This window comes from Fusarium flagelliforme, assembly GCF_020744385.1.
Source record: "Fusarium flagelliforme strain FIESC 12 MPI-CAGE-AA-0113 chromosome Unknown B0J16scaffold_8, whole genome shotgun sequence".
Taxonomy (NCBI): Eukaryota; Fungi; Ascomycota; class Sordariomycetes; order Hypocreales; family Nectriaceae; genus Fusarium; species Fusarium flagelliforme.
In genome coordinates, this window is record NW_025763510.1 from 1953388 (window position 1) to 1974645 (window position 21258).

At 49.2% G+C, this 21258-nt stretch overlaps 7 protein-coding genes across 7 annotated transcripts; 4 read left to right on the forward strand and 3 right to left on the reverse strand.

The window, feature by feature from the left end:
• Window positions 1-389: 389 nt before the first annotated feature.
• On the forward strand, window positions 390-2768 carry B0J16DRAFT_196616 (transmembrane amino acid transporter protein-domain-containing protein). Its single transcript, XM_046122887.1, has 4 exons — window positions 390-1507; window positions 1580-1742; window positions 1800-2372; window positions 2452-2768. Exons 1-4 carry the CDS (start codon window positions 611-613, stop codon window positions 2478-2480), a joined length of 1662 nt encoding a protein of 553 aa, XP_045978090.1. The 5' UTR covers window positions 390-610; the 3' UTR covers window positions 2481-2768.
• A 288-nt stretch (window positions 2769-3056) lies between these two features.
• B0J16DRAFT_325247 (uncharacterized protein) lies at window positions 3057-3610 on the forward strand (the record flags this gene model as incomplete). The annotated part of the gene is made up of 3 exons (XM_046125872.1): window positions 3057-3239; window positions 3383-3541; window positions 3596-3610. The coding sequence occupies 3 exons, from the start codon at window positions 3057-3059 to the stop codon at window positions 3608-3610; spliced, it is 357 nt and encodes a 118-aa protein (XP_045978091.1).
• A 1547-nt stretch (window positions 3611-5157) lies between these two features.
• On the reverse strand, window positions 5158-6380 carry B0J16DRAFT_276315 (small GTPase superfamily; the record flags this gene model as incomplete). Its single annotated transcript, XM_046123737.1, has 5 exons — window positions 5158-5316; window positions 5417-5551; window positions 5635-5832; window positions 5958-5985; window positions 6313-6380. The coding sequence occupies 5 exons, from the start codon at window positions 6378-6380 to the stop codon at window positions 5158-5160; spliced, it is 588 nt and encodes a 195-aa protein (XP_045978092.1).
• A 3064-nt stretch (window positions 6381-9444) lies between these two features.
• B0J16DRAFT_196674 (uncharacterized protein) lies at window positions 9445-11306 on the forward strand. Its single transcript, XM_046122888.1, has 2 exons — window positions 9445-10146; window positions 10195-11306. Exons 1-2 carry the CDS (start codon window positions 9691-9693, stop codon window positions 10876-10878), a joined length of 1140 nt encoding a protein of 379 aa, XP_045978093.1. The 5' UTR covers window positions 9445-9690; the 3' UTR covers window positions 10879-11306.
• An 85-nt stretch (window positions 11307-11391) lies between these two features.
• Window positions 11392-11613, reverse strand: B0J16DRAFT_389639 (uncharacterized protein; the record flags this gene model as incomplete). The annotated part of the gene is made up of 2 exons (XM_046131824.1): window positions 11392-11539; window positions 11591-11613. 2 exons carry the CDS (start codon window positions 11611-11613, stop codon window positions 11392-11394), a joined length of 171 nt encoding a protein of 56 aa, XP_045978094.1.
• Window positions 11614-17068: 5455 nt separating this feature from the next.
• On the forward strand, window positions 17069-18185 carry B0J16DRAFT_311827 (CobW/HypB/UreG, nucleotide-binding domain-containing protein). Its single transcript, XM_046125012.1, has 2 exons — window positions 17069-17430; window positions 17483-18185. Exons 1-2 carry the CDS (start codon window positions 17261-17263, stop codon window positions 18117-18119), a joined length of 807 nt encoding a protein of 268 aa, XP_045978095.1. The 5' UTR covers window positions 17069-17260; the 3' UTR covers window positions 18120-18185.
• On the reverse strand, window positions 18186-20859 carry B0J16DRAFT_311830 (uncharacterized protein). The gene is made up of 2 exons (XM_046125013.1): window positions 20629-20859; window positions 18186-20570 (listed from the first exon to the last, which is right to left on the reverse strand). The coding sequence occupies exons 1-2, from the start codon at window positions 20732-20734 to the stop codon at window positions 18229-18231; spliced, it is 2448 nt and encodes an 815-aa protein (XP_045978096.1). The 5' UTR covers window positions 20735-20859; the 3' UTR covers window positions 18186-18228.
• Window positions 20860-21258: the final 399 nt, after the last annotated feature.

Genomic DNA, 21258 nt, shown 5'->3' on the forward strand with positions numbered 1-21258 from the left:
AAAGGAGAGTGTAAATTGGACCCCTATTTTTATCAAATTTGCTTTGTAAGAGTCTCTGAGCTTACAGTGGCTCATAACAAGCTGATAGCTGTTATATCTGGATCAGCAGCACCTCAAAAGAAGCAACTCTAGTAACCCTAGAAATCCAACAAATATTCTCAATAGATGTCCTTTCTCTATTCACATCTCTTCTGAGCCTGGTGTAGGTTGCTGAATGGAATGATCCGTGCCCCTGCATAAGCAACTAGCGGGCGATTTCAGAACCAAGGACCAGATTTCACAAGGGGCCCAGGGCAGTTGCACCAATCCCAGCGCCTATCATGCTGCAGTCCGACGCTAATCCCCTCTATCCTTGCTTATCTGGGGGAAGGACAGACAACCATCCTTAAGCTAAGATCCTATTACAAGGAGACAGTACCTCTTGCAACTTACAACAAACACCACATATTCTATCCTTTGATTCGACAGTCGATCGTTTACCCTTCATTTTTTGTATCTTGATCATATAATAGTCTTTTTTTTCCACGCATACCTACGACCGAATCGATAATAAGTCTTCTCCTGGGGAGAAAATGTGCAGACAATATCTCGTTGCTGCTCCCCTTCAACAATGACGCACGCCAGGAACAATGGCTCCCCGAACCCGCACGGCGAAGACCGCGGTCTTTTGAGCCACGGGCCTGACTACGACGACGATTACTTTGGAATAGGCAACGATGATCACAGCGGTAGCGGTAGTGGAAGCTCGAGCGCAGACTTGGGGAAGGCTTCAGGCAAGACCGAATCTGATGGGAATGGCCAGCCTCGAACACCGGGCCGCGTACGCTTCGACCTTACGCCCGAGATCGTGGGAGTCAGCAATGGACAGTCCTTTGGAGGGTTCAGAGACGACGAGAGACGGTCTTCGGACGACGCATATTTCGATATCGAAGAGGCGACGAGTCCGGCGCGAGCGCATCGTACGCCCCTCCTGACAAACATCGAAGCACCAAGCGTGGCCCTCGCAAACTCAATGGGCGATCCTTCCGAACAAGCAGAGCACGAGATGAACCGTCCTAAGTCAGGACTCAAGTCAGCGTTCATGAACATGGCCAATTCCATCATCGGCGCGGGTATCATCGGCCAGCCCTACGCCGTGCGCCAGGCTGGTCTTGTCGGCGGCATTCTGCTACTGGTAGGCCTTACAGTAGTAGTCGACTGGACCATCTGTCTTATTGTCATCAACAGCAAGCTCAGTGGGACAAGTCACTTTCAAGGGACCGTTGAGCATTGCTTTGGACAGTCGGGGTTGATCGCTATCAGTATTGCGCAGTGGGTATTCGCGTTTGGAGGAATGGTCGCATATGGTGTTATTGTTGGCGATACGATACCTCATGTGCTAGTCGCTGTATGGCCGAACTTGTCTGAAGTGCCTGTGATAGGGCTTTTGGCAAATCGACAGGTTGCGATTGCGGTGTTTGTGCTCGGTATTGGCTACCCTTTAACCCTTTACAGGGATATCTCGAAGGTGAGGATCGCAAACCCGATCGCATATATGCACTCTTGTTTGGACAAACATGAACTAACGGCATATGTGTAGTTGGCAAAGGCAAGTACGTTTGCGCTTGTTGGCATGGTAGTTATCGTCTGCACCATTCTGGTGCAAGGCATCACGACTCCTGCATCAGAACGAGGCTCTTTCAGCCCGTCACTTCTTCTTTTCAATGGCGGATTCTTCCAGGCCATTGGTGTCATCTCATTTGGTATGTCACTAAACTTCTACCCCTGAGCCTGGAAAATGAGCTTACTGGTTTCCGTAGCTTTCGTCTGCCATCACAATTCGCTCCTCATCTACGGATCTCTCAAAACACCCACTATTGACAATTTCTCTCGTGTTACTCATTACTCGACTGGTGTATCAATGGTATTTTGTCTCGTCTTGGCTCTAGGTGGTTTCCTCACGTTTGGCGACAAGACTCTGGGTAACGTTCTCAACAACTTCCCTGCCGACAACACCATGGTCAACATTGCGCGTCTTTGCTTTGGACTCAACATGCTCACCACGCTTCCGCTCGAGGCCTTTGTGTGTCGTGAGGTAATGTTGACATACTTCTTCCCTGATGAGCCCTTTAACATGAACCGTCACCTCCTTTTCAGCACGAGTCTCGTTGTGGCAGCTCTTGTGCTGAGTCTGGTGACATGTGATCTCGGCGCTGTGTTTGAACTCGTGGGAGCGACGAGTGCAGTGGCTATGGCATATATCCTGCCCCCCTTGTGCTACATCAAGTTGACGACACGGAGCTGGCGGACGTACATGGCTGGTGCAGTGGTGGCATTTGGCATGGTCGTCATGGTCATTAGTGTGATCCAGGCGGTGCAAAAGATGGTCAACAGTAAGTTACCCAGATCTGCTCGAGACACAGACCACCAGGTCGTTGGATAGCACAGACTCGTACTAACACACTCTCGCAGGCAAAGATGGACCGCAGCAATGTGCATAGGCCAAGAACTGCTTTACCTTTTTACCTTTATTCATACCATTATAACATGCCTAACGAAGCATCAAAATACATAGACACTTCTTGGAATAGCAGACGTGTAAGATAGTAAGTGGCGACGCAAAACATATGCGACTGTGAGGAAGAATCGATCATGTATAAAAGGCGGATGATGATATAGTTACACATTTAAGTAAAACATGTCACAGAATCTAGGTACTCTTGCGTACACACGCACTTTAGATTTGTATGCTAGGAGTTGTTGGCATGGCGTGCTACACGGTGTCTGAAATATAGACTCTTGATGTTTCTTGATAATACATGAAGCACATGTTGAACTTGGTTATATCGATGGCGACGTGAAGTGAAGCTGTGATACCGCACCAGAAGATATGCTGCTATATTGTAATCAGAGAATATGATCATAAGTAGACCCTTCTTAGCATTACCTTACCTATACTTTTACCCTCAAAGCAATGTCTGCATAATGAGCTGTTTCTCACAAGATCCTTCCCATTCCCCACCCATACCCATCTTACCAGGACAGGACCCTTCAAGTTCGCAGCGAATAAGCGCGCCATGCGGTACCTCACAGCAAGTGGACCTGACCTAAGCTGCACTGCGTTGAAAGCCCAGGTGAAGCATCATATCAAGATGGGGGGTGTCACACACATGGACGAATCGCATGAGGGGGTAAAACAAAGCAACAGCCCGCTATTTGCGTTTACGCCAACCAACCCCGCTTTGAGGAACCGTAGCTACGTAAATCTCGTGTGAGGGAAGGATGATTTGTTTGGAGTTTGATGGATACTGACTGTATCCGTATCCGTAGGTAGGTTAGGTAGATATATAATTTAACTTCCTTCCTTTCCCCTCTTTCCTTTCCTCTTCTTCTAGTGATACAGTATACTCAAACATCAACATCAACCACAACCTCAACGTCTATAACACTTCTCGATCCCACAGTCAAGATGGAGCCTCTTGTTAACTACCACGACAACACCTGCCCCAAGTGCAACGCCGCCATCGACGGCGCTGGCAAGACTTGCGGTAGCTGCGGTGCTGTACGTTTTAACACTCCCCCCTCTCGTCGCCTACATCATACTGATTTGTCCTAGCACTGCCCCGTCTAAACTTCCAAAGAAGAGGATTCACGATGATATGACGAGACGAGTTGAGATATGAGATACCGGTGTTAGGGAGCGTGGTTGCGGTTTGGGCGGATGTCGTGATGAGGCCGCTCTTTGAAAGCGTAACTCTTTTTGCCTGGGCGGCGGTTGATACTGGAAGTTTGACCTTTGATATTGTGCAGCAGAGATTACATTCGCTACTGTTCAACCTTAAGTTCTACTGTAGGAAACAAGACTGATACATATCTCCAAACATCTGTTTCAAGCATCACAACTACTCCGTGAATGATGTCGCTTGGCATCAACTGTCTTGGCCAGGCCAACTCACCTCAAGCTGATGTATTTACAATCCCATGCTCGGTGGCTGGTTGACGGGATTACATCACTCGTATCACAACTACCGAAATGGGCTCTGGCGTCGATCAGAGGGTCTAGCATGGGATGGGTGCCACATGACTACACACTGGCACGTGGATGAATTGTCTTTGATAACAAGTGCCAACAGGTACAGGACCAAGACAGACCGGATAAGCAGCTAGACAGCCCTCAGGCATCAGGAAGCTTGGCCTTGGAGCGAGGGACGAAATGAACGAGTTGGTCGACTCTGTAGTCAGCTTAGACTTGACTTTTAGGCTGTTTGTTTTCTGCACCCTTCAAGCTGGAAGCTGATAACCCCTAGAGGCAAGCATCTGGTAGCTAGTGATCACCTGTGTAACCTCGCAGCCTGTATGATGTATCTTGATATGCTTGATACAACTGCAGTCGCATTTTCCAAGTGTTGGTATACAGTCACGTCACATGAGAGGAGGCAAGCAGAATATACAAAAAATCAAGAGATTAAACAGGCAGGCCCTACGCAATAGATGTCCCATCTCCATGGTCTAAGTAACGGTCTCGAGGCTCCAAGAGAAAAAACGAAAAGATTTATGGCCCGATCCGACTTGGTTTCCCCAGCCGGACCCCATATCCACACACAAGCAGACGCAAACGCTCTCGCCGTAACCAGTCCACGAAGCCTCTCCTGGCCTCCTGTAACATCTCCCAAGTGATTCCTCGTCCATCAGCCTGCAACTGACAGACTGGGCAGGAGAGTAAGGAACGAGAGTCACTCCTCCTCCTCAATGGCCCCAACAAAAAAAGACACCTGGCCCACCTCCCCGCGCGTGACAAGCACATACATAAAACAGAGGTCCCGCTCGCCTGCCAGTGGTGATAATAAAATAGATGAGGTATCTGTCGGTAATAGCAAACCCCCCTGCGAGATTCAGAAGGTCCAAGAAACCATGGGCTCCGCCGACCAGAAAACCATCAATCCAGCGAGAAGGGCCGGCGCGTAGGCCGATGGACCAGACATGAGCGAGACGATATCAAACTCCAGATTCCGAGAAAACCGATGCATGCCGACAAATTTGGCCTTCTTGGCTGCCACGAGCCCGTTTTATCCGAGCTGCCGAGGGCCAAGTTGAGGTTGAACTGTGACGACAAGGATTATAACGCAGGGTCCACGATACGTGTGCGTGGGCTGCGTTCAGAGGGCTTCGATGGGCCCTTTACAGAACAAGACACTTCTTGTGGGACTTGCCACGGGTGCTTCGTGAGAGCAGAGCAGCGCGAGTAGCGTGCTCGAATACTTCACGGACGCCCTCGTTGGTCTTGGCTGAGCACTCAAGGTACTTGTAGGCGGCGATCTTCTTGCGGACCTCCTCACCCTGTTGATGTTTGTTAGCATGTATTGACATGAGATGCAGCAAGCGACCAATCAAGTTCAATGAACCTAAAATGGACGCTTTGCTAGGGCGGAAATCGTACCTCCTCAGGGGAAACGGGCTTCTGGCTGGTCTTTCGGAGCTCCTCGATGATCTTCTGGTCGTATCGCAAATCCTTCTTGCAGCCAACAAGGATGATAGGGAGACCTTGGCAGAAGTGCAGAACCTCAGAGATCCACTGTAAAAGAGCACGTGTCAGCAAAGCTGTATTTATAGATGGCATCCAGCACGAAGCCATTTGGTAGTTGGTGTCAAACGAACCTTCTCCTGGACGTTGTCGAGGGAGTCGGGAGAGTCAACAGCGAAGCAGATCAGGATAACGTGGGAGTCGGGGTAAGAAAGAGGTCGAAGACGGTCGTAATCCTCCTGGCCAGCAGTATCCCATAGGGCGAGCTCGACGTGCTTGCCGTCAACCTCGACATCGGCGACGTAGTTCTCGAAAACGGTAGGGACGTAGACCTGAAGGTGGAATTGTTAGCACAAGGTTTGTTGTTGTTCATTCTCGCCAGAGATAAGCGTCTTTAGTTAAGCCGCGTGGCGGTGCGATGGCTGAAAGACATCACCGGTGTCGAGTCAATGCTTACCTCGGGGAAAGTGCCCTTGGAGAAAACACTATTTGATTGATTAGCGACGAGTTGATGACTTGTTTAAGGAGAATGATGGCGATGATCGATGAAGATGGCGACATAACATGGTGAGGTGAAGCAAGGGGCATCAGCATCTATCACTATGATGATAAAGATGATTGCGTCTAACAATGCGAAGCGCTCAACCAAACAAGAAGCCAGGAACAACTATCGCATTGATCTCCTGGTGTAGACTTGAACTGGCCGAGGCATCGGGTAGAGCCGACGCGGTGATGGACAGGAATAATACGGTGATGGGCGATGGGGACGAGACGTTGGTGTCGTGTCTTGTCGTGAAAGAAGGCCAACTCACATCAACAAACAGGTTTTACCACAAGCACCATCGCCGACAATGACGAGCTTTCGGCGGATCTCAGCCATGGTTATGGATTAGATGTGTTTTTGGGTGAAGAAGTTGAGAGAAATGGACGAATTTGCTGGCGTAGAATGCGAGCTTGAGCTTGAGGTTGAGCTTGGGAGATGGATGGTGCAGGTTGTGAGTTTCGCGGAGAGCGGCGGCTGCGGGTCGATGGGGATGTGATAGCGAGAGAGAAAGAGGAGAGTGGACGCGGCCAGGCAAGAGAGAGACAGGACAGAGAGCAGAAGGGGGTCTCTGGTTTTGGGTGAAATAGGCTTGGGCTTGGTTTTTTTTTTCCAGGACCCGAAGAGCTACTGGACAGGACTGGCTGGATAGGACAACGGGCAAGCACAGGACAACAGGCAGCCAGGGCAAGTCGACAGGACAAGAGGTACTTCTGAGTTGGATGCGAAATGCACTGGAAATCAGGTACCGGGTGTCAGAGGTCACAGGTGCTGGGGTTCAGGCAGGGTTGTTGAGGATGATGAAAGGCCGGCCGGGCGTTTATGAATCGCACTGTGTTTTGATAGACACTTAGCGGACAATGGCAGCTGAAAATAGCCTGGCTTATGGCTGGTTCTCAATCAGAACATGGCCTAGAGGCTGTACCGACACCACTGATTGATCGATTGAAGTGCCTTCGGTATGCATCGTTTGTCTCTTTTGTCTCATATCCTTTGAGTCTGATAAAGAGAACGTTGAGTCAATTGCAGTACCGTTAAAGCGCCGATAAGCCTCCTGAATCTACGTTGGACCCAAGAACAAAAAAGCAACAAAACAAAACAGCCCTGGCAATGTTTACAACTGGGTTTGTTAATCAGGCCCTGGCAGGCTGTGAGCTTTTGTTCCATGTTTGAATGTCTATGTTGCTGGGGCTGCGAGCTGCTGGGGCTCTTTGATGATGATGAATGTGTTCCCCTGGACCATCAACTTTGCATGTACTCTTTCACCGATATTACCACACGAACGGTACCTCTTGTCACATTACGCGGAAAAAAAGGGTCCACGTCCTTCCTGAGGCAGCCAACGGCGCCCCGTGGCCCTGGCTGGTGGGTGGCAACAACCGCTAACACCGTCCCCTATTCAGTGATTGATTAGTGGAGTCTTCGCACAGTGTGCGGGCGGTGCGCATTACAAGCCTTCCAGGGCGGGCTGGGCTACTTCCCTGGAGGGGGAATTACCTGACCCATATTATCTTACCGAGAGTGCTCCGCCATGGAAACTCTCAGTGGCAGCTCATCTGCAGTTGCTTCCATTAGATCTCTGCATAACAGGTTGTTTTGTTGCTTTCTCTGACCTCAAAGGTTGCGTCGTGTTGCGTCGTCGTCCATTTACGTGAGTCTGAAACGGTTCGGAAAGAGTAAGTGAGCAATGCCAGTGACAATGATGACGAGATGAGATAAGGGCCTGCCTATATCGACACTTATGGAAATGAACCAGTCACTGGTCTTGGATGACGGAGAATATCAAGGGTCAAGGGTAACAGGGCTTGTCGTTTGTAGAGCCTTTTTCATTTAATTGAGAGGACTGGTATCAATGGATAATGGATATTGAAACAATCTATTACTCCAGTAAGATAGAACAGCATATGCTGTCATTCTTTACAATGACTCTGACTCCTCGCCCATCACTACAGTCAGCCGCCGTTCGACTATCACCACCGCTAAACGCCATCATCATTCATAGCCATCACGTTGTGCACTATTTCTATCGGTCTGACGTGCACACCAATCCTTGGCCCACCAAACAGAGCCTGGTTGTACACAACTGTCGCTGTTGGCTTTGACTTAAGTTAGCTGCTTAAGTTGTATCATCTTATCCAGACACGATGGAACGCTTTAGGCTCCATAGCTCCGAAGCTGAAACCACGGCTCATTTGGACAAGACGAAACTAATAAACAACAACCAGCCGAAACCCCGTGATCGCGAATTAGCTTTTCCAGGCCAGGCCAGGCATTGGAAACGAATCCCATAGGAGATTGAGGAAGTCTTCCTTTGGGAGATTTCCGCTAGGATCTGGCGGTTATCGCCAACAGATTATGACTGAGGCCTGTGCATGTTCGTTTGATGTTGATGAGAAGTGATCTTTGTTGAGTTACATTAAGAATATGAACAATGCCCTCTCTTCTCCGTAACTTTGATCTCAAAGTCTTCTTGATCAATCTTCCGCGTCATCAATACCGTTGTTTTCAAAAGATAGTCCATGCAAAGTGAAGCTGGCACAAGCTTCCCACCCCTGGTCCGTCATGCAATGCATGGCGGAGCTCCGTGCTGTGCCATCCCGTCTCCGCTTGCCCAGGCCAAATGTCTAGAACACGGAGCGTCCAGTCAGAGAGCTTGAAGCGGACGGAAAAGTCCTACACTGCCCCAAAAGTGTAGGACTTTCATCCAACCTCCCCTGAATGCCTAGTGAAAGGCCCAGTGACGATATGAACCCTGATTGACCCTGAGTTGTTCATACGGATAAGCGTTGACTAGATCACGTATTCATCAATTGCCACCTGAATGATGTGAGATAGTCATGATAGGCATACAGAGAATGAGCATTCATGCATATGTATTCCTTCACTAACGAACAAGTGCTGATTCCACAGTTCATCTTGAGAGGCCTCAACAAGAACGGGACTTTGGGCGCTGCGATATAGCATGTGATCTTATGATATATCCTGCCTGAAGAAATGTATATTGGATGGCCAATTAGAAGCCACTCACTTCCTTATCATGTTATTATTCAGATAATATCTACTACATTTATTATATGTGGTTTGTTACAGCGTTTGTTCATGTGTTGTACTTGGCTGCAGTTTCAGATGGAATGCTATGAATCGGCCGAGTGTTAGCATGATTGAAGTATCTTAAAACTAGGCTTTCCAGAGATCTTGGGACTGAAGGGAACACGGTAAGTAATTGATACACATGGTTCCCATCAAACAGCACTGCTTCCCAATCTGATTGAAACTGTCATTTAGTTTTGAGCATACCCGAGGCCATAGAGTCTATGAGCTTATTGTATTAGCTATAGTAGGTGACAAGCTATTGGACTATGGTTCCTACTTACGGGAAGAGTTCGTCAATACTCATCATGTTCAAAAAGGGAAATGACATGAGGCTATCATGAGCATAGTGCGGGGGACAGTGCGGATAAGCTACACGCACCCACCTACTGCGGCTAATCCCGTTCGATGGTCGAGAATTTCCAGCTCAATCATCCACTCCACAACGAATTATCGTTACGACCAAAGCGACAATTCGGCGTCGACAGCTTCAATCCGCCCAATGAGCTGCTAGAGCCTGCGAATACCCTCGATAAATCACCGCAGCTCTTTCTCCGCCATGCAGAAGCTCGCCAAGCGGGTCGCCCAGGCCCAGCGCCAGGCCGGCAAACGAGCCACAAAGGCCGCCAAAAGCGAACAGACGAACTACAAACTTCGAAACCGACAGGCCATTCGAGCGGCTGTTTCTGAGGTCCGTCAGAATCTTCAGGATGCGCGCCGTGCTCGACAGGAGGATTGGGAGTTGGGTCCTATTGCTCCCAAGCGTGATTTGGGATTCAACGGTTATGGCATGTTCAACGAAGGTGTACGAACGGATTGGTCCAACTACGGTCTCTACAACCCTCGACCGGAAATTCTAAGGAAGAGATGTGCCTGGGCTGGTGGTGTCAACCAGCTTAACCTGGCCGTTTCTGACCGAGTGGTTATCATGGATGGTCCCGACAAGGGCAAGATCGATCGCATCAAGTCGATCAACGTTCAGGCGGGGCATGTCACTCTTGAGACACACCATCGGGTAAGAATGATGGGTATATGAAGGCTAGACAAAAGCTAATGATTGCAGGCTATCAACTCGGGCATGTTTGGAAACGACGCCCGCTCTCAGCCCATGCCTCTCGCTATCGATGCTATTCGCCTCGTCTATCCTATCACCAACCCCGAAACCGGAACAACAAGAGACGTTGTCATCCATGAGCTCAAGGCTATTCCACCAAACATGAAGTCCCCTAACATGACACTCGACAGATGGGAGCACGGATACAAGTGGGATCGAATTGTCCCTGGAATCAACGTCGTCATTCCCTGGCCCGAGGTGCAAGTCCCCAAAGCGGAAACCTTCGAGGGCGATACTATCCGAGCGGATGCCGAGGAACGAACTTTCTACTACAACCTTCTATCCCCACCTATGCCAGAGACCATTATCGACGAACTCCGAAACAAGTTCTCCAAGTTCCGAACACGTCACGAGGATTGGTACGTGCAACAGAAGGAGGCCGAGGCCATGTCAAAGCAGGCCCATCTGGAGTCTATCAAGTCTATGCAGACTCCTTTGCAGGAGTTCCACGAGATGCAGCGCGAGAAGCGTGCCGAGGAGGGCGAACCCGAGCTCAGCGAGGAGATGTTGGAGAAGCTTGGTGCTATTATTGCGCAGCGCAAGGATGCTGCTCTCAAGAAGGCTGGTGTGTCAGAGGTTGCTGCTACAGATGCTTCATTACCTTCATCAACGCCAACACCTCCAACTCAATAAATGAAAATAGTAGACGATGCATGGCTGAGGGTTGGATAGTGGATGATGTGCCACGAGTGGTACGAATAACGTGTAATTATATCTGTGCAACAATGTACATCATGAGGCGTAAAATAGACGCATTTTCCTGTCTCTTCATTGAACCGACTGGTCCCTCTCTTTGCGCATATGCCAGGCTATGGGGTATGGTCTCCAACCGTCAAAACGGATGAGGTAGGATCACTCAGGGGTCACTCTACGGAGCCTAAGGAACGAATGTTATAGAGGCCAACGACTAGCGGCGGAAAACAAGGCAAAATCGCAATGCTTGCCATGTCCTGAACGGCTGCTGGCCGCTGGTCTACTTGGTAGTTCGCCTCTAAGCACTCAACAGGGGGTGATATGGTCAAGGTCTTTCATGCATCTTATTGATATGTATATTTACCTGCAACTAAAGAAAGGAAAAAGAAAAACTCTCTGAACTGAATGCAACCACCGGGTATAAACACTGCTTGATCTCTCAAGAGAAATAATTTATAGCTTCGAGTCTTTCGGCTCCGACTGATCAGCCCCCTTCTTTGATAACTGATCATCTTCTATCATGGCTCTAACAATAAGGCGATCTTGAAGTGAGGACGTGTCATGGATGAAAAAGGCCAGCATAGAATTGCCAGTTTGTGTTCTGAGAGGCTGTTAGCCTTGTGGCAAGCTATAAGGCAGAGTGTCACCTTACTGTGCGGCTCCTCCCGTAGCCATGGTGGGAGTCTGACTCGAGTTGGACGGCATGATCGAGGTAAGGCGGTGTAAGTAAGTTGAGATACAGGAAATATACTATGAGCGTAATCTAAGGAGCGTGGTAGGAGAAACGAGAAGATGAGAATGGAATAGTTGTCGAGCTTCAACTCTGCTCCATTCGAATCTGATAACTAAACGCTGTCTTGCAAGAGAACCATGATTGAGATATATGAACAGTTTAATACAACAGAGAAGTCTGCTGTCTTATATACGAGTTACTGGCAATTGAGGCCTGGACTGAATGAGTGGCCATCCTGATAGAAAAGGTCTTCACGAAGGCCTCAACGCAACAACACCCACCACCTAAGCTGCCGGGCAACAACACGCCCGCATTTCGATACACAGCCCAACCTGACCGGTGATGCAAAAAAAGATCTTCAGAGGCAAAAGTGCAGCCCTCAGACAGAAACAGAATCAGGATTAAGAAACTCGGTCTGTAGTTGCTAAAAGGCGGTGATGTCTACTTACAGCACCATGATAAAGATTCCCTTTTGACGTATGCAGACCACATGTAGACTACCTAAGATAGTAAAGGCATGTGTTGGGTGTGTAACCAGGAACCTGGTTACTCTGTTGTACCTCCCCTTTTAGGAACAAGACAAGCTCCCCGCGCTGCGTACCTTCATCGAGTAACGATTTCCGAATACTTCGTGTTACAAGACAAGACACAACCAACACCGTAAGCCAATGAGCCACAACACACCCGCATCTACATTTTCGTCTGCTGAAGAATTTTTAAAAGCGGTGAAGTTCAATGTCTTTAGGCAACATTGCCTTTGTTAAGGCTTGATGATGAAATATCAGTTTCGGGAGGGCACATTGCATCACACGTGGGTCGGAGGCTGCATACAATCCCGATCGGACAATGCGAGACTCGATTCTGCAAGACTTACATAGGCTTTCGCTTAATTAATTGACAGCTTCTTGTTAAACCTTGTTGGGGCAGAGAAAAGAGGAAAGATAGAGGGTCATGTCTGTCTGGATGAGGCTCTACTGAACCCAGCTGCTCAGCCTCGTCCGCAAAGCATCAGTCTCGGCCCTGTTTGAGGCCCCCCAGTTCCCCAACTCTCGTGGCGGTGAGCACTCATATATGATAGATTCTGATGTACAGACGATAAAAGTGAAGTTCTCAGGCTGAATGACACAGCCTTGGGAACCCGATGCTATCCTGGTTGATATTCCGCTTCTGTAATTCCGCGCATGTCTTTCCTCCCTACATTTCGCTCGTAAGTGGCTGCTGACGTCTCAAAGTATTGTCTCCCTGTGAATCTGCCACTTCCAAAAACGAAAGAAAACACACCGCTGACCTACTATTGTATCAGTATGAGGCTATGTCCATATCTGATATCTGTAGATTATCAGAATAGGGAAGATACCCGATTTACTCAGAGATAATTAGGACCGTATTGATAATGACTTTTGCCCCTTTCTGTACTTTTCTCTGGTATGACGAAACACCAAGAGGTGGCAGTGCCTGAACCATAAGTCAAGTTTGCGCCATAGACCAGGAGCTGCTGTGTTGATTCGCAACAGTAACTTGTGTCAAGAGCTAATAACGAACGTCAAGCATGCAAATGATGAGAATCAGGTATAAGAAATAACATCAATTGTGACGAAGACAAGTGAATGAGACATGCGGTATATCAAAATTTCCACCCGATGATTAAACCAGGGCTATAACTATTACTGCAACTGATTTGAGCGAGTTCAGAGACGTCCACAAGTTATGCGCTCTGACCGGGCGAAGAGGAAATAGGGACCCAAAGAGACAACAACATTAATTTATATGGCATCGATATGTGAGAGGCGAGAGATTGTTCAAAGTCTGCTCTGGTTCGTAGTTGCGTTTTGCTGCGCCGCGCCAGTCACAGGACCAGCAGAAGCTGTGTGGGAAGAGGATCCATGCACATATAATTGAAGCTGAGCGAGGCGGTCTTGGAGCGAAGAAGTATCATAGATGTATCGGTTGAGCATGATGGTTGTATCAGAGTGTCTAGATGCGACGAGTTAGTTTGTAGGCGGACGTGCCGTTTCAAGCCCACCTGCCCTTCAAAACGTTTCTCAGCAGCCAAAGATGGAGTTGTCTCTTTATAAGATATGATATATTCGTCTGTACGATTTAAAACAGTAGGAGACGGGATGGTAGGTAGTGGCAGGGCTGTACATGTAGGCTATGCTTTAAGCTGTGTACGATCGGGGAACTAAAAGATTTCGGAGGCGCCATACATTGAACCGTAGAGCGCGAAATGAAGAAACAAGGAGATAGATAGTGATATGAGGGGTTTTTAAAATGTAGTCCCGGGAGGAGAGCGCCAACCTTTATAGACGGCAGCTCCGGTGTCCCGGGTTCTCAAGTCAGCTCCGGATCGGCCTGGGGAATGAACACTCAAAACCCCTCATAGAGGGAGCTAGCTTTGTGAGAGCTTAGAGGCATAAGAGCCTCATTTAAGGCGACAAAGCACAAAAACGGGCGCTTAAAGCCCCTAAGCCAGCCGACTGAGCGTATCGGCCGCCGAAGAGTGGAACCCTACCATCTTCCGTGTGATTCGGGAAAAGTGGAGCCTCCATCCGGCGGAGAACCGGCGAATGATCCGGTACATGGGTCTGACTTTATTGTCCTAGCCAGAGTCAAATACGGAGTAAAGTACTTTGGGGGTTGGTCCGCGGCAGGAGCCGGCTTCATGAGCTTCGTTTGCACACTACTTCAAAGACTCCTTGATAGCCTGTCACTGACCGTCAAGTAACCCTATTACAATGCAACACTCGACTAAAGCAGAGCTTGACAGTAACTATGAGAGCATGATACACGTAGAAAGTACTATGTTAGAGTGGAAGTTTGAGTTAATTGTACATAACCTGATCTGTAAACATTGAAAGCTCATCCCACCCAAGGCCCCGTGCACACTCTTTCATAATTTTACAGTCGGCTGCGAATGGGAGAAGTTCCCATAACCGAGTCAAATTCGATGATCTGATCCTTCAATGCTTCCCGTCTAGTTGGAGGAGAAGCAATGTTATCGGCACTCTCCGCCTCATTAGTAGTGGCTGTGGCCATGCAAAAAAGTCGTTCCCCAACAGAACTGGTGTCGTAGATATGCCGGTCGAGCATCTCGATGCATGGTCCAGCCCTGTTGTAAGCAATCAGTTAGCAAGCATGATGGGGTTATCAGATTGTTTTGACTGACTGCTTCAGGCTGCCCGCCGTGATTGTCTGGATAGGGGAACTGGCAGAAGCCATCGCAGCTAACTATGTAATACAGCTTGCTGGGGCTATTCGTAACGCCTTATTAGAGATTAATAGGTTTTATGATCTCTATAGAGGCTGCACACGAGGTAGGTAGTAGACACAAGAGTATGTGTGTCCGGACTCAAGCCCAAAATGACGAGTCCGTGACTGAAGAGAAAGCCTTGAAATCAAAGTTTGAAGTGCAAGAAACGAAGTCTCGGGGCTGACTGCAATTCATATATAGTTTTACAGCAAGACGGAAATTACAAAAGCCTCTTTGTCTTGTAATCGGTCACCGCTCTATCGGATGAGACATCAGAATTCAGTCGAGAACAGCTGAGAAACTTGGGGATATCGAGATTGGTCCTGCATCTCCGACCTTGCAGTTGAGTCCCGATGAGATCTATCATATTTCTCCAATCGATTGAAACTGTTACAGCAGAGGGCGTGTCACTATTGTAGACATAGGGTAGCATTCTCTTAATGAGAGAAGAGACAATTAGAATAACAGAGTCGAACGCAGAGATGACAGGGGTTACCGAGACCCAACATCTTGGGCTCAACCAAGATCGGGCGAAAATGACAAGGAATAAGGCGTCCCACTCCGCGACTGAGACTCGATATATGCCAGAGCGGGAATCATACGATGATGCAAGCGATGAATAGTTCGAATGCAAGGTAGTTTCAGGTTAGAAGCGATCTGTTGTGCGGTATGGAGACGGCGACAGGTCCGACACATGATGATTGGACACCGCCTCCATGCAGTCTCGGTACTTGGGACCCTAGATCTAGGTACGAGGTTGAAGAGGTGTGGTTGACTTCAGCCAGCCATGTGTCGTCAGAATACACCGGGTAAGCGTATAACAACAGTCCGTCACTGTTGTGCCGTTAATGCTGCGTATATAGTCTAGACAGTATAGTGTCAGGATCTGCAAGTTCGATGCTGTGTAACTGTTAAGAGCTATGATATGAGCTGTTCAACGGAGGTTTGTTGCCAAGTTGGGCAAGCATCAGGGTCATCATAGCGATCAGCTGCTCACCAAAGTTTGGTATGGAATTTGCTGACAGATGAGACACCTTTCATTGCCCAGTCTGGTTGTAAATCTAAGCTATGATCGCAAACTGGTCTCGCAGAAATATGACAACTTACACACAGGGGAAGCGGGAACCCCTCCTACAGTATGCAGGTAGTAAGGGGCCATGGTATTCTATCACTTTTCATAAACTGTTGGTAATAGCTTCTACATAGACAGGTGGGTAACAGAAGAATTGTCCTCTAAGGCTTAGGTTACCATAGTAAAGTAGCCCAACTGCTAGTCTAAGCTAGCATAAAGTGACCAAATTATTTCTATGCCTCCAAGGGCTAATTCTTCTGGTACCCTGAGGATAGGCGCCCGGTCAGACCACTCCGCAAGACCAAGAGACAACGCAACAACAGCGGCAGTTGTCTCACACGCCCCAGCTATTCTAAGAGACAGAGAGATTGAAGGATCTCAACATGCAAGAAGCTGCGGTTATATAATAGCGATCTACAGGGCTTACTAGTGACGAGTATGCAGTGTTCAGGTCTGATACAAAGCTTTCTTCTGATCAGTTCAGGTCAGAGTCGAGACTTTTATACTAGCTTGCATGGCCGCATTTCTGTGACCATGTGTTTGCCCGGCTCGGGACGCCATTCGATTAACCGCCAGCCGGAAGGACCCTTTTCTTTGCTTTTGTGTTACGTCTGGAGTCGTGGGAACATTATCCCGTTTTGTTAGTCAAGACAGGGGTCTAGTCTGTCCGGGTATCAGGAAAATCAGCAACGGAGTATTGCGTCCGCCATGGCATAGGGGGCTGAACAACCCTGTATCCGTAGTCTGGGGAGTAATGGATTTGCCAACCAGGATGTGAGAGGGAGGGTTCCATGAGCTCGTTGAATATGATACAGTGGCTGGAATATGATCAGCGACGGCAGCGCGGTAGACGCGACAAATGCTCAATCGCGGTGGTTACTCGATCAGGACAGACCAGCGAAGTCTTTTTTTGATAAACAAATATATTGCAATGGTACTAGAGGACAATTAATTAATGTTCCCAAGTACCTGGAGATTGGTGTAAGTCAAACCCCACTTTTCCCGGGCGCCTTAACCGCCGCCGGCAGTCGGAGGTTTGGATCGAAGTCCCACATTTCCATCCAGACTCGCAGGCCGGTTACGCACAAGCAGCTGCCCCTCCCCCACGTACTGTACCAGTACAAGTCCCTTAGTCCAAAGCTTGACCTGTCAAACTGATAAGGGCAACTTGACAACCTCTTATCGAAAAGCTTCCCCTCTTCAGTCCCCGCGATTGACTTCAAGCACCTGCTGGACTCTTGTTTGACTAACCACACACCTATTCATCATGTCGCACTCTCACGACGGCCAGACTCATTCTCATGATGGCTTCAATGCTCAGGAGCATGGCCACTCGCATGAGATTCTCGATGGACCTGGTAGCTTTCTAGGTCGCGAGATGCCCATCGTTGAGGGACGAGAGTGGTCAGAGCGAGCCTTCACCATTGGTATTGGAGGGTAAGACAATCACTCTATCAATTACTCATGGCACCCAACTAACAGCTACAAGTCCCGTTGGATCCGGAAAGACCGCTCTCATGCTCGCCCTCTCCCTCGCTCTTCGAAAGGAATACTCTCTCGCCGCTGTGACAAACGACATCTTCACCCGCGAAGACGCAGAGTTCCTTACCCGCAACAAGGCTCTCCCACCCCCTCGTATCCGTGCCATTGAGACTGGTGGCTGCCCTCACGCCGCTGTCCGAGAAGATATCTCCCAGAACCTTGCTGCGCTGGAAGACTTGCACCGCGAGTTCGACACCGATTTGCTTCTCATTGAGTCAGGAGGTGACAACCTTGCAGCGAACTACAGCCGTGAATTGGCCGATTTCATCATCTACGTTATCGACGTCAGCGGTGGCGACAAGATCCCCAGAAAGGGTGGACCTGGTATTACGCAGAGTGACCTGCTCATTGTGAACAAGACTGATCTCGCGGAGATCGTTGGCGCTGACCTTGGTGTTATGGAGAGAGACGCCAGAAAGATCCGTGAGGGAGGCCCTACGATCTTTGCACAGGTCAAGAAGGACGTTGGCGTCAACCACATCGTCAACTTGATCAAGAGCGCATGGAAGGCCAGTGGCGCAGAGGCAGAGCGACGAAGCAAGGGAGGTCCCAGACCAACAGAGGGTCTGGAGCAATTGGAATAAGTATAACATCACATAATCACTAAAATGGATAGCAGTAGGAGAGTCGTGTAAGAGAGAAAACAAAGAACGCCAACTTTTAAATCTAAGGTATACCGAATGTCGTGATAATCTATGCCTGGTCATCCATCATCATATCGCCGTCCGCCTGCACACTGCTAGTAGCAATATCCAATAGGTTTCCCTCCACGGGAACAGCATTTCGTGGCCACACCCGCTTGTACAAACTGACACCGATGGAGTCTTGAGGGTTGATACGTCCATCGAATGTAGCCTTGAAGTAACCGTGTGTACCAAGAGGCTCCTTGATGAAACCACTGCGACCTCGCTTGGTCCACAGTGGTAGAGCCTTGAACCACTCGACATCCGCTCTGTTGAAGAACATGTATCGGATGGTAACGATCTTCTTGTGGATGTGGTAGGGGTGGCCAGTAAGGATGATGCGCTTGGCGATGACGCGAGATGTTGAGGGTGGAATGGCAGTTCCTGTACCGATAAGAGACATGCCAATGTGAGGACCATCCTCCTCCTCGTTCTTCTCGACATCCTCGGCGGTGGTTCGCTTGAAGAATAGGACGGGGACGGCGCCCCATGTGAGAGGACCCATGAAGGTCGCGATGGCTGATTGTCCAGGGTGGATGTATCGGCAGTACTTGTGGACATCGTTTGGTGTTTGTCCAGGCTGGGAGTATAGGGGCTTGATGACCATACGGCGAGGTCCGCACTGGACAATGAGCTCCTCCTTAGCCTTGATGGACTTGGTGAAGTCGGAGCTGAGGTTGAAAAGGTAGTTGACAGCGGTCTTCTTGTTCTCGTGTCGCAGGAGAGAGAACAGCGTCAATGGCTTCTTGGGGTCGTAGGTCTTCTCCTGGATAGGAGAAATACCCTTGATGTAAACCTGAACACGGGTTCCGGGCTCAACACCGCCCACCAAAGCCTCTCTTGTAACCTGTGACTTGGAGGACTGGTAATTGGGAACTTGAAGAAGACGTCGCCACTCCTCGGGCTCGTGGGCACGATCCTCAGCCTCCTGCCACACACTGGTTCGCAGACTCTTGAGACCACGGTATCGAGCCAGACGCTCGCGAGCCAGCACATGAGGGTGCATCTCGACCTCATCAGGGAACTCCATATCATCCTCCTCTTCTGATCGCTTGCCTGCACGGTATTGTGCAAGCTGCTTAGCGTCTTCCTCCTCATCTGGCTCAATCATCATTTCTGACTGGGGGTATTCTGAAGGAGCACCCTCGGTGGCCGGCGCAGGGGCATAACCCTCAAGACCATCCTCAGGTCGGGCCTCTTGCTCGGCAGCCTCGTCCTTCATCACGTAATCTTCCATATCAGACTCGTCGTCAGAGACGTCCTCCAAGTACCAGGCTGACTGGTAATCGGATGTACCCTTGGGCACTCGCTTCTTGATCTTTCTCGCCTCGGCCTCCTCATCTGAGAAGTAGTGGTGGTCATCAAGAAGAACTCCCTTCTGCTCGGTGGTATCGGCCTCCATAACATCGCCACCGTCCATCATGACCTCCTCGGGGGCCAGCTCCACCAAATCGTCGCGGTCCGCGGTAGGCTCGTCCAAAACCTTGCCAGTATCTTCGGGGTCGACGGTCATTTCCTCGCCCTTCTTCTTGATCTGCTTGGGCAGAGGGGCAGCCTCGATCTTCTCGATCTGGAAAGTTCCCCAATCGCCAACTTGAACAAGACGGTCGGCCTTGAGACCCTTGCCACGAACGATACCAGTAATGATTGTAGGCTCGGACTCAGAGTAGGCGAACTTGATATCCTCAGCGAGCATCCAGCTCCTGTCATCTCTCCATCGGATGCCCTTGGGTGTTGTGCTGCACAGCGATCGCATAAGGTTGGCGCATTCCTGTCGGTTCTCGATGCTGTAGAGTTTCTCCTGCTCGGGGTGGAAGTGGGTGATGAAGGACTTGAGCGAAACCAAAACACTCTGTCGCTGCTTCGCAGGCTCGACCTTGTCAAGACCCTCGACGACAGTGAAGAGAGTGGACATACCCTGGCTCTCGACACTGCGCAGGATCAACTCGCCCAGCTCGTCAACCTCAACACTGGCGGAAAGGACGACAATAACAAAATCGGCCACACGGGCGGCATCGAGACAGGCGTTCAAGTCTCGCTCGATAGGGATGTACTGAAGCTTCTGCTTGAATCGGTCGACCGACACTCGGTAGTTGCCGCCGTCGGCGTTCTCTTCGATGTCGACACTGTTGTTCAGTTGCTTGATGGTGGCGTCGAGGTCGGTGCCGGCGCAAAGAGGAATCAAAGCGACATGTCGAGGAGCACCGTCCTTTCCAGCGAAAACTGAAGTTTCCTTAACATGTTCCTTGTGCTTGTTCAAACGAGCCTGCTTGGCCTGGTTGCGTCGGTCGAATTTGGACATGACTTGTTGATGAGGAGTTTTTCGGTTTCCCTTGTCGTCGGAAACACGACCTAATGCGATGTCAGAACATGGATATGTAAAAAATGCACAAAAAAAAACCAGTCTTACCCTTTGCGCGATCCCTCAACTCATGTTTGGAGGCAGCCCGTGACTTGAAGGCCTTGTTTGTGACCTTGGTGGTCGGCCTATGATGATGAGCCACAGCGGTAGGCATCTTGCTCTCGCCTCCGGCTTTAAATCGAAACGGTAGCGAAGCCAGATTGAGCGACAGTAAAAAGATCGAATTTGGTGAGAATTGCAGGCACAATGATGGCAATATCGTCGATATTGTAGGCGGTGATGGCGGGGTTAAATCCAAAATCTTTTTGTGTTTATCGATAGTGGCGGGCTTGTACTTGACATAAACAAGCCCTCATTATAAGTCCATCTACCTTGATAGTAACATTGGTATCTTGGTTAATGTTGTGCTATAACTTATTTAAGTATCCCCAAACTCATATAACTGGCCAAATATAGATCCTATATAATTATTTTGTTTTATGCTACTTGAATTTCTGACTCCAATAAGAGTTCAATTGCGCATGCTGGTTATGGCAGAATAATTAGAATGTCCGTTTATTCTGTCAGAGCTGAGTGGGGCCACTCGACCAATAGACTCTGAACGATAAGCTGTGAATTTTTTTGTCGATAAGGAAAGTTGTATGCCAATCCATTCTGCCGTCCAGTTCAAAGTTGCCT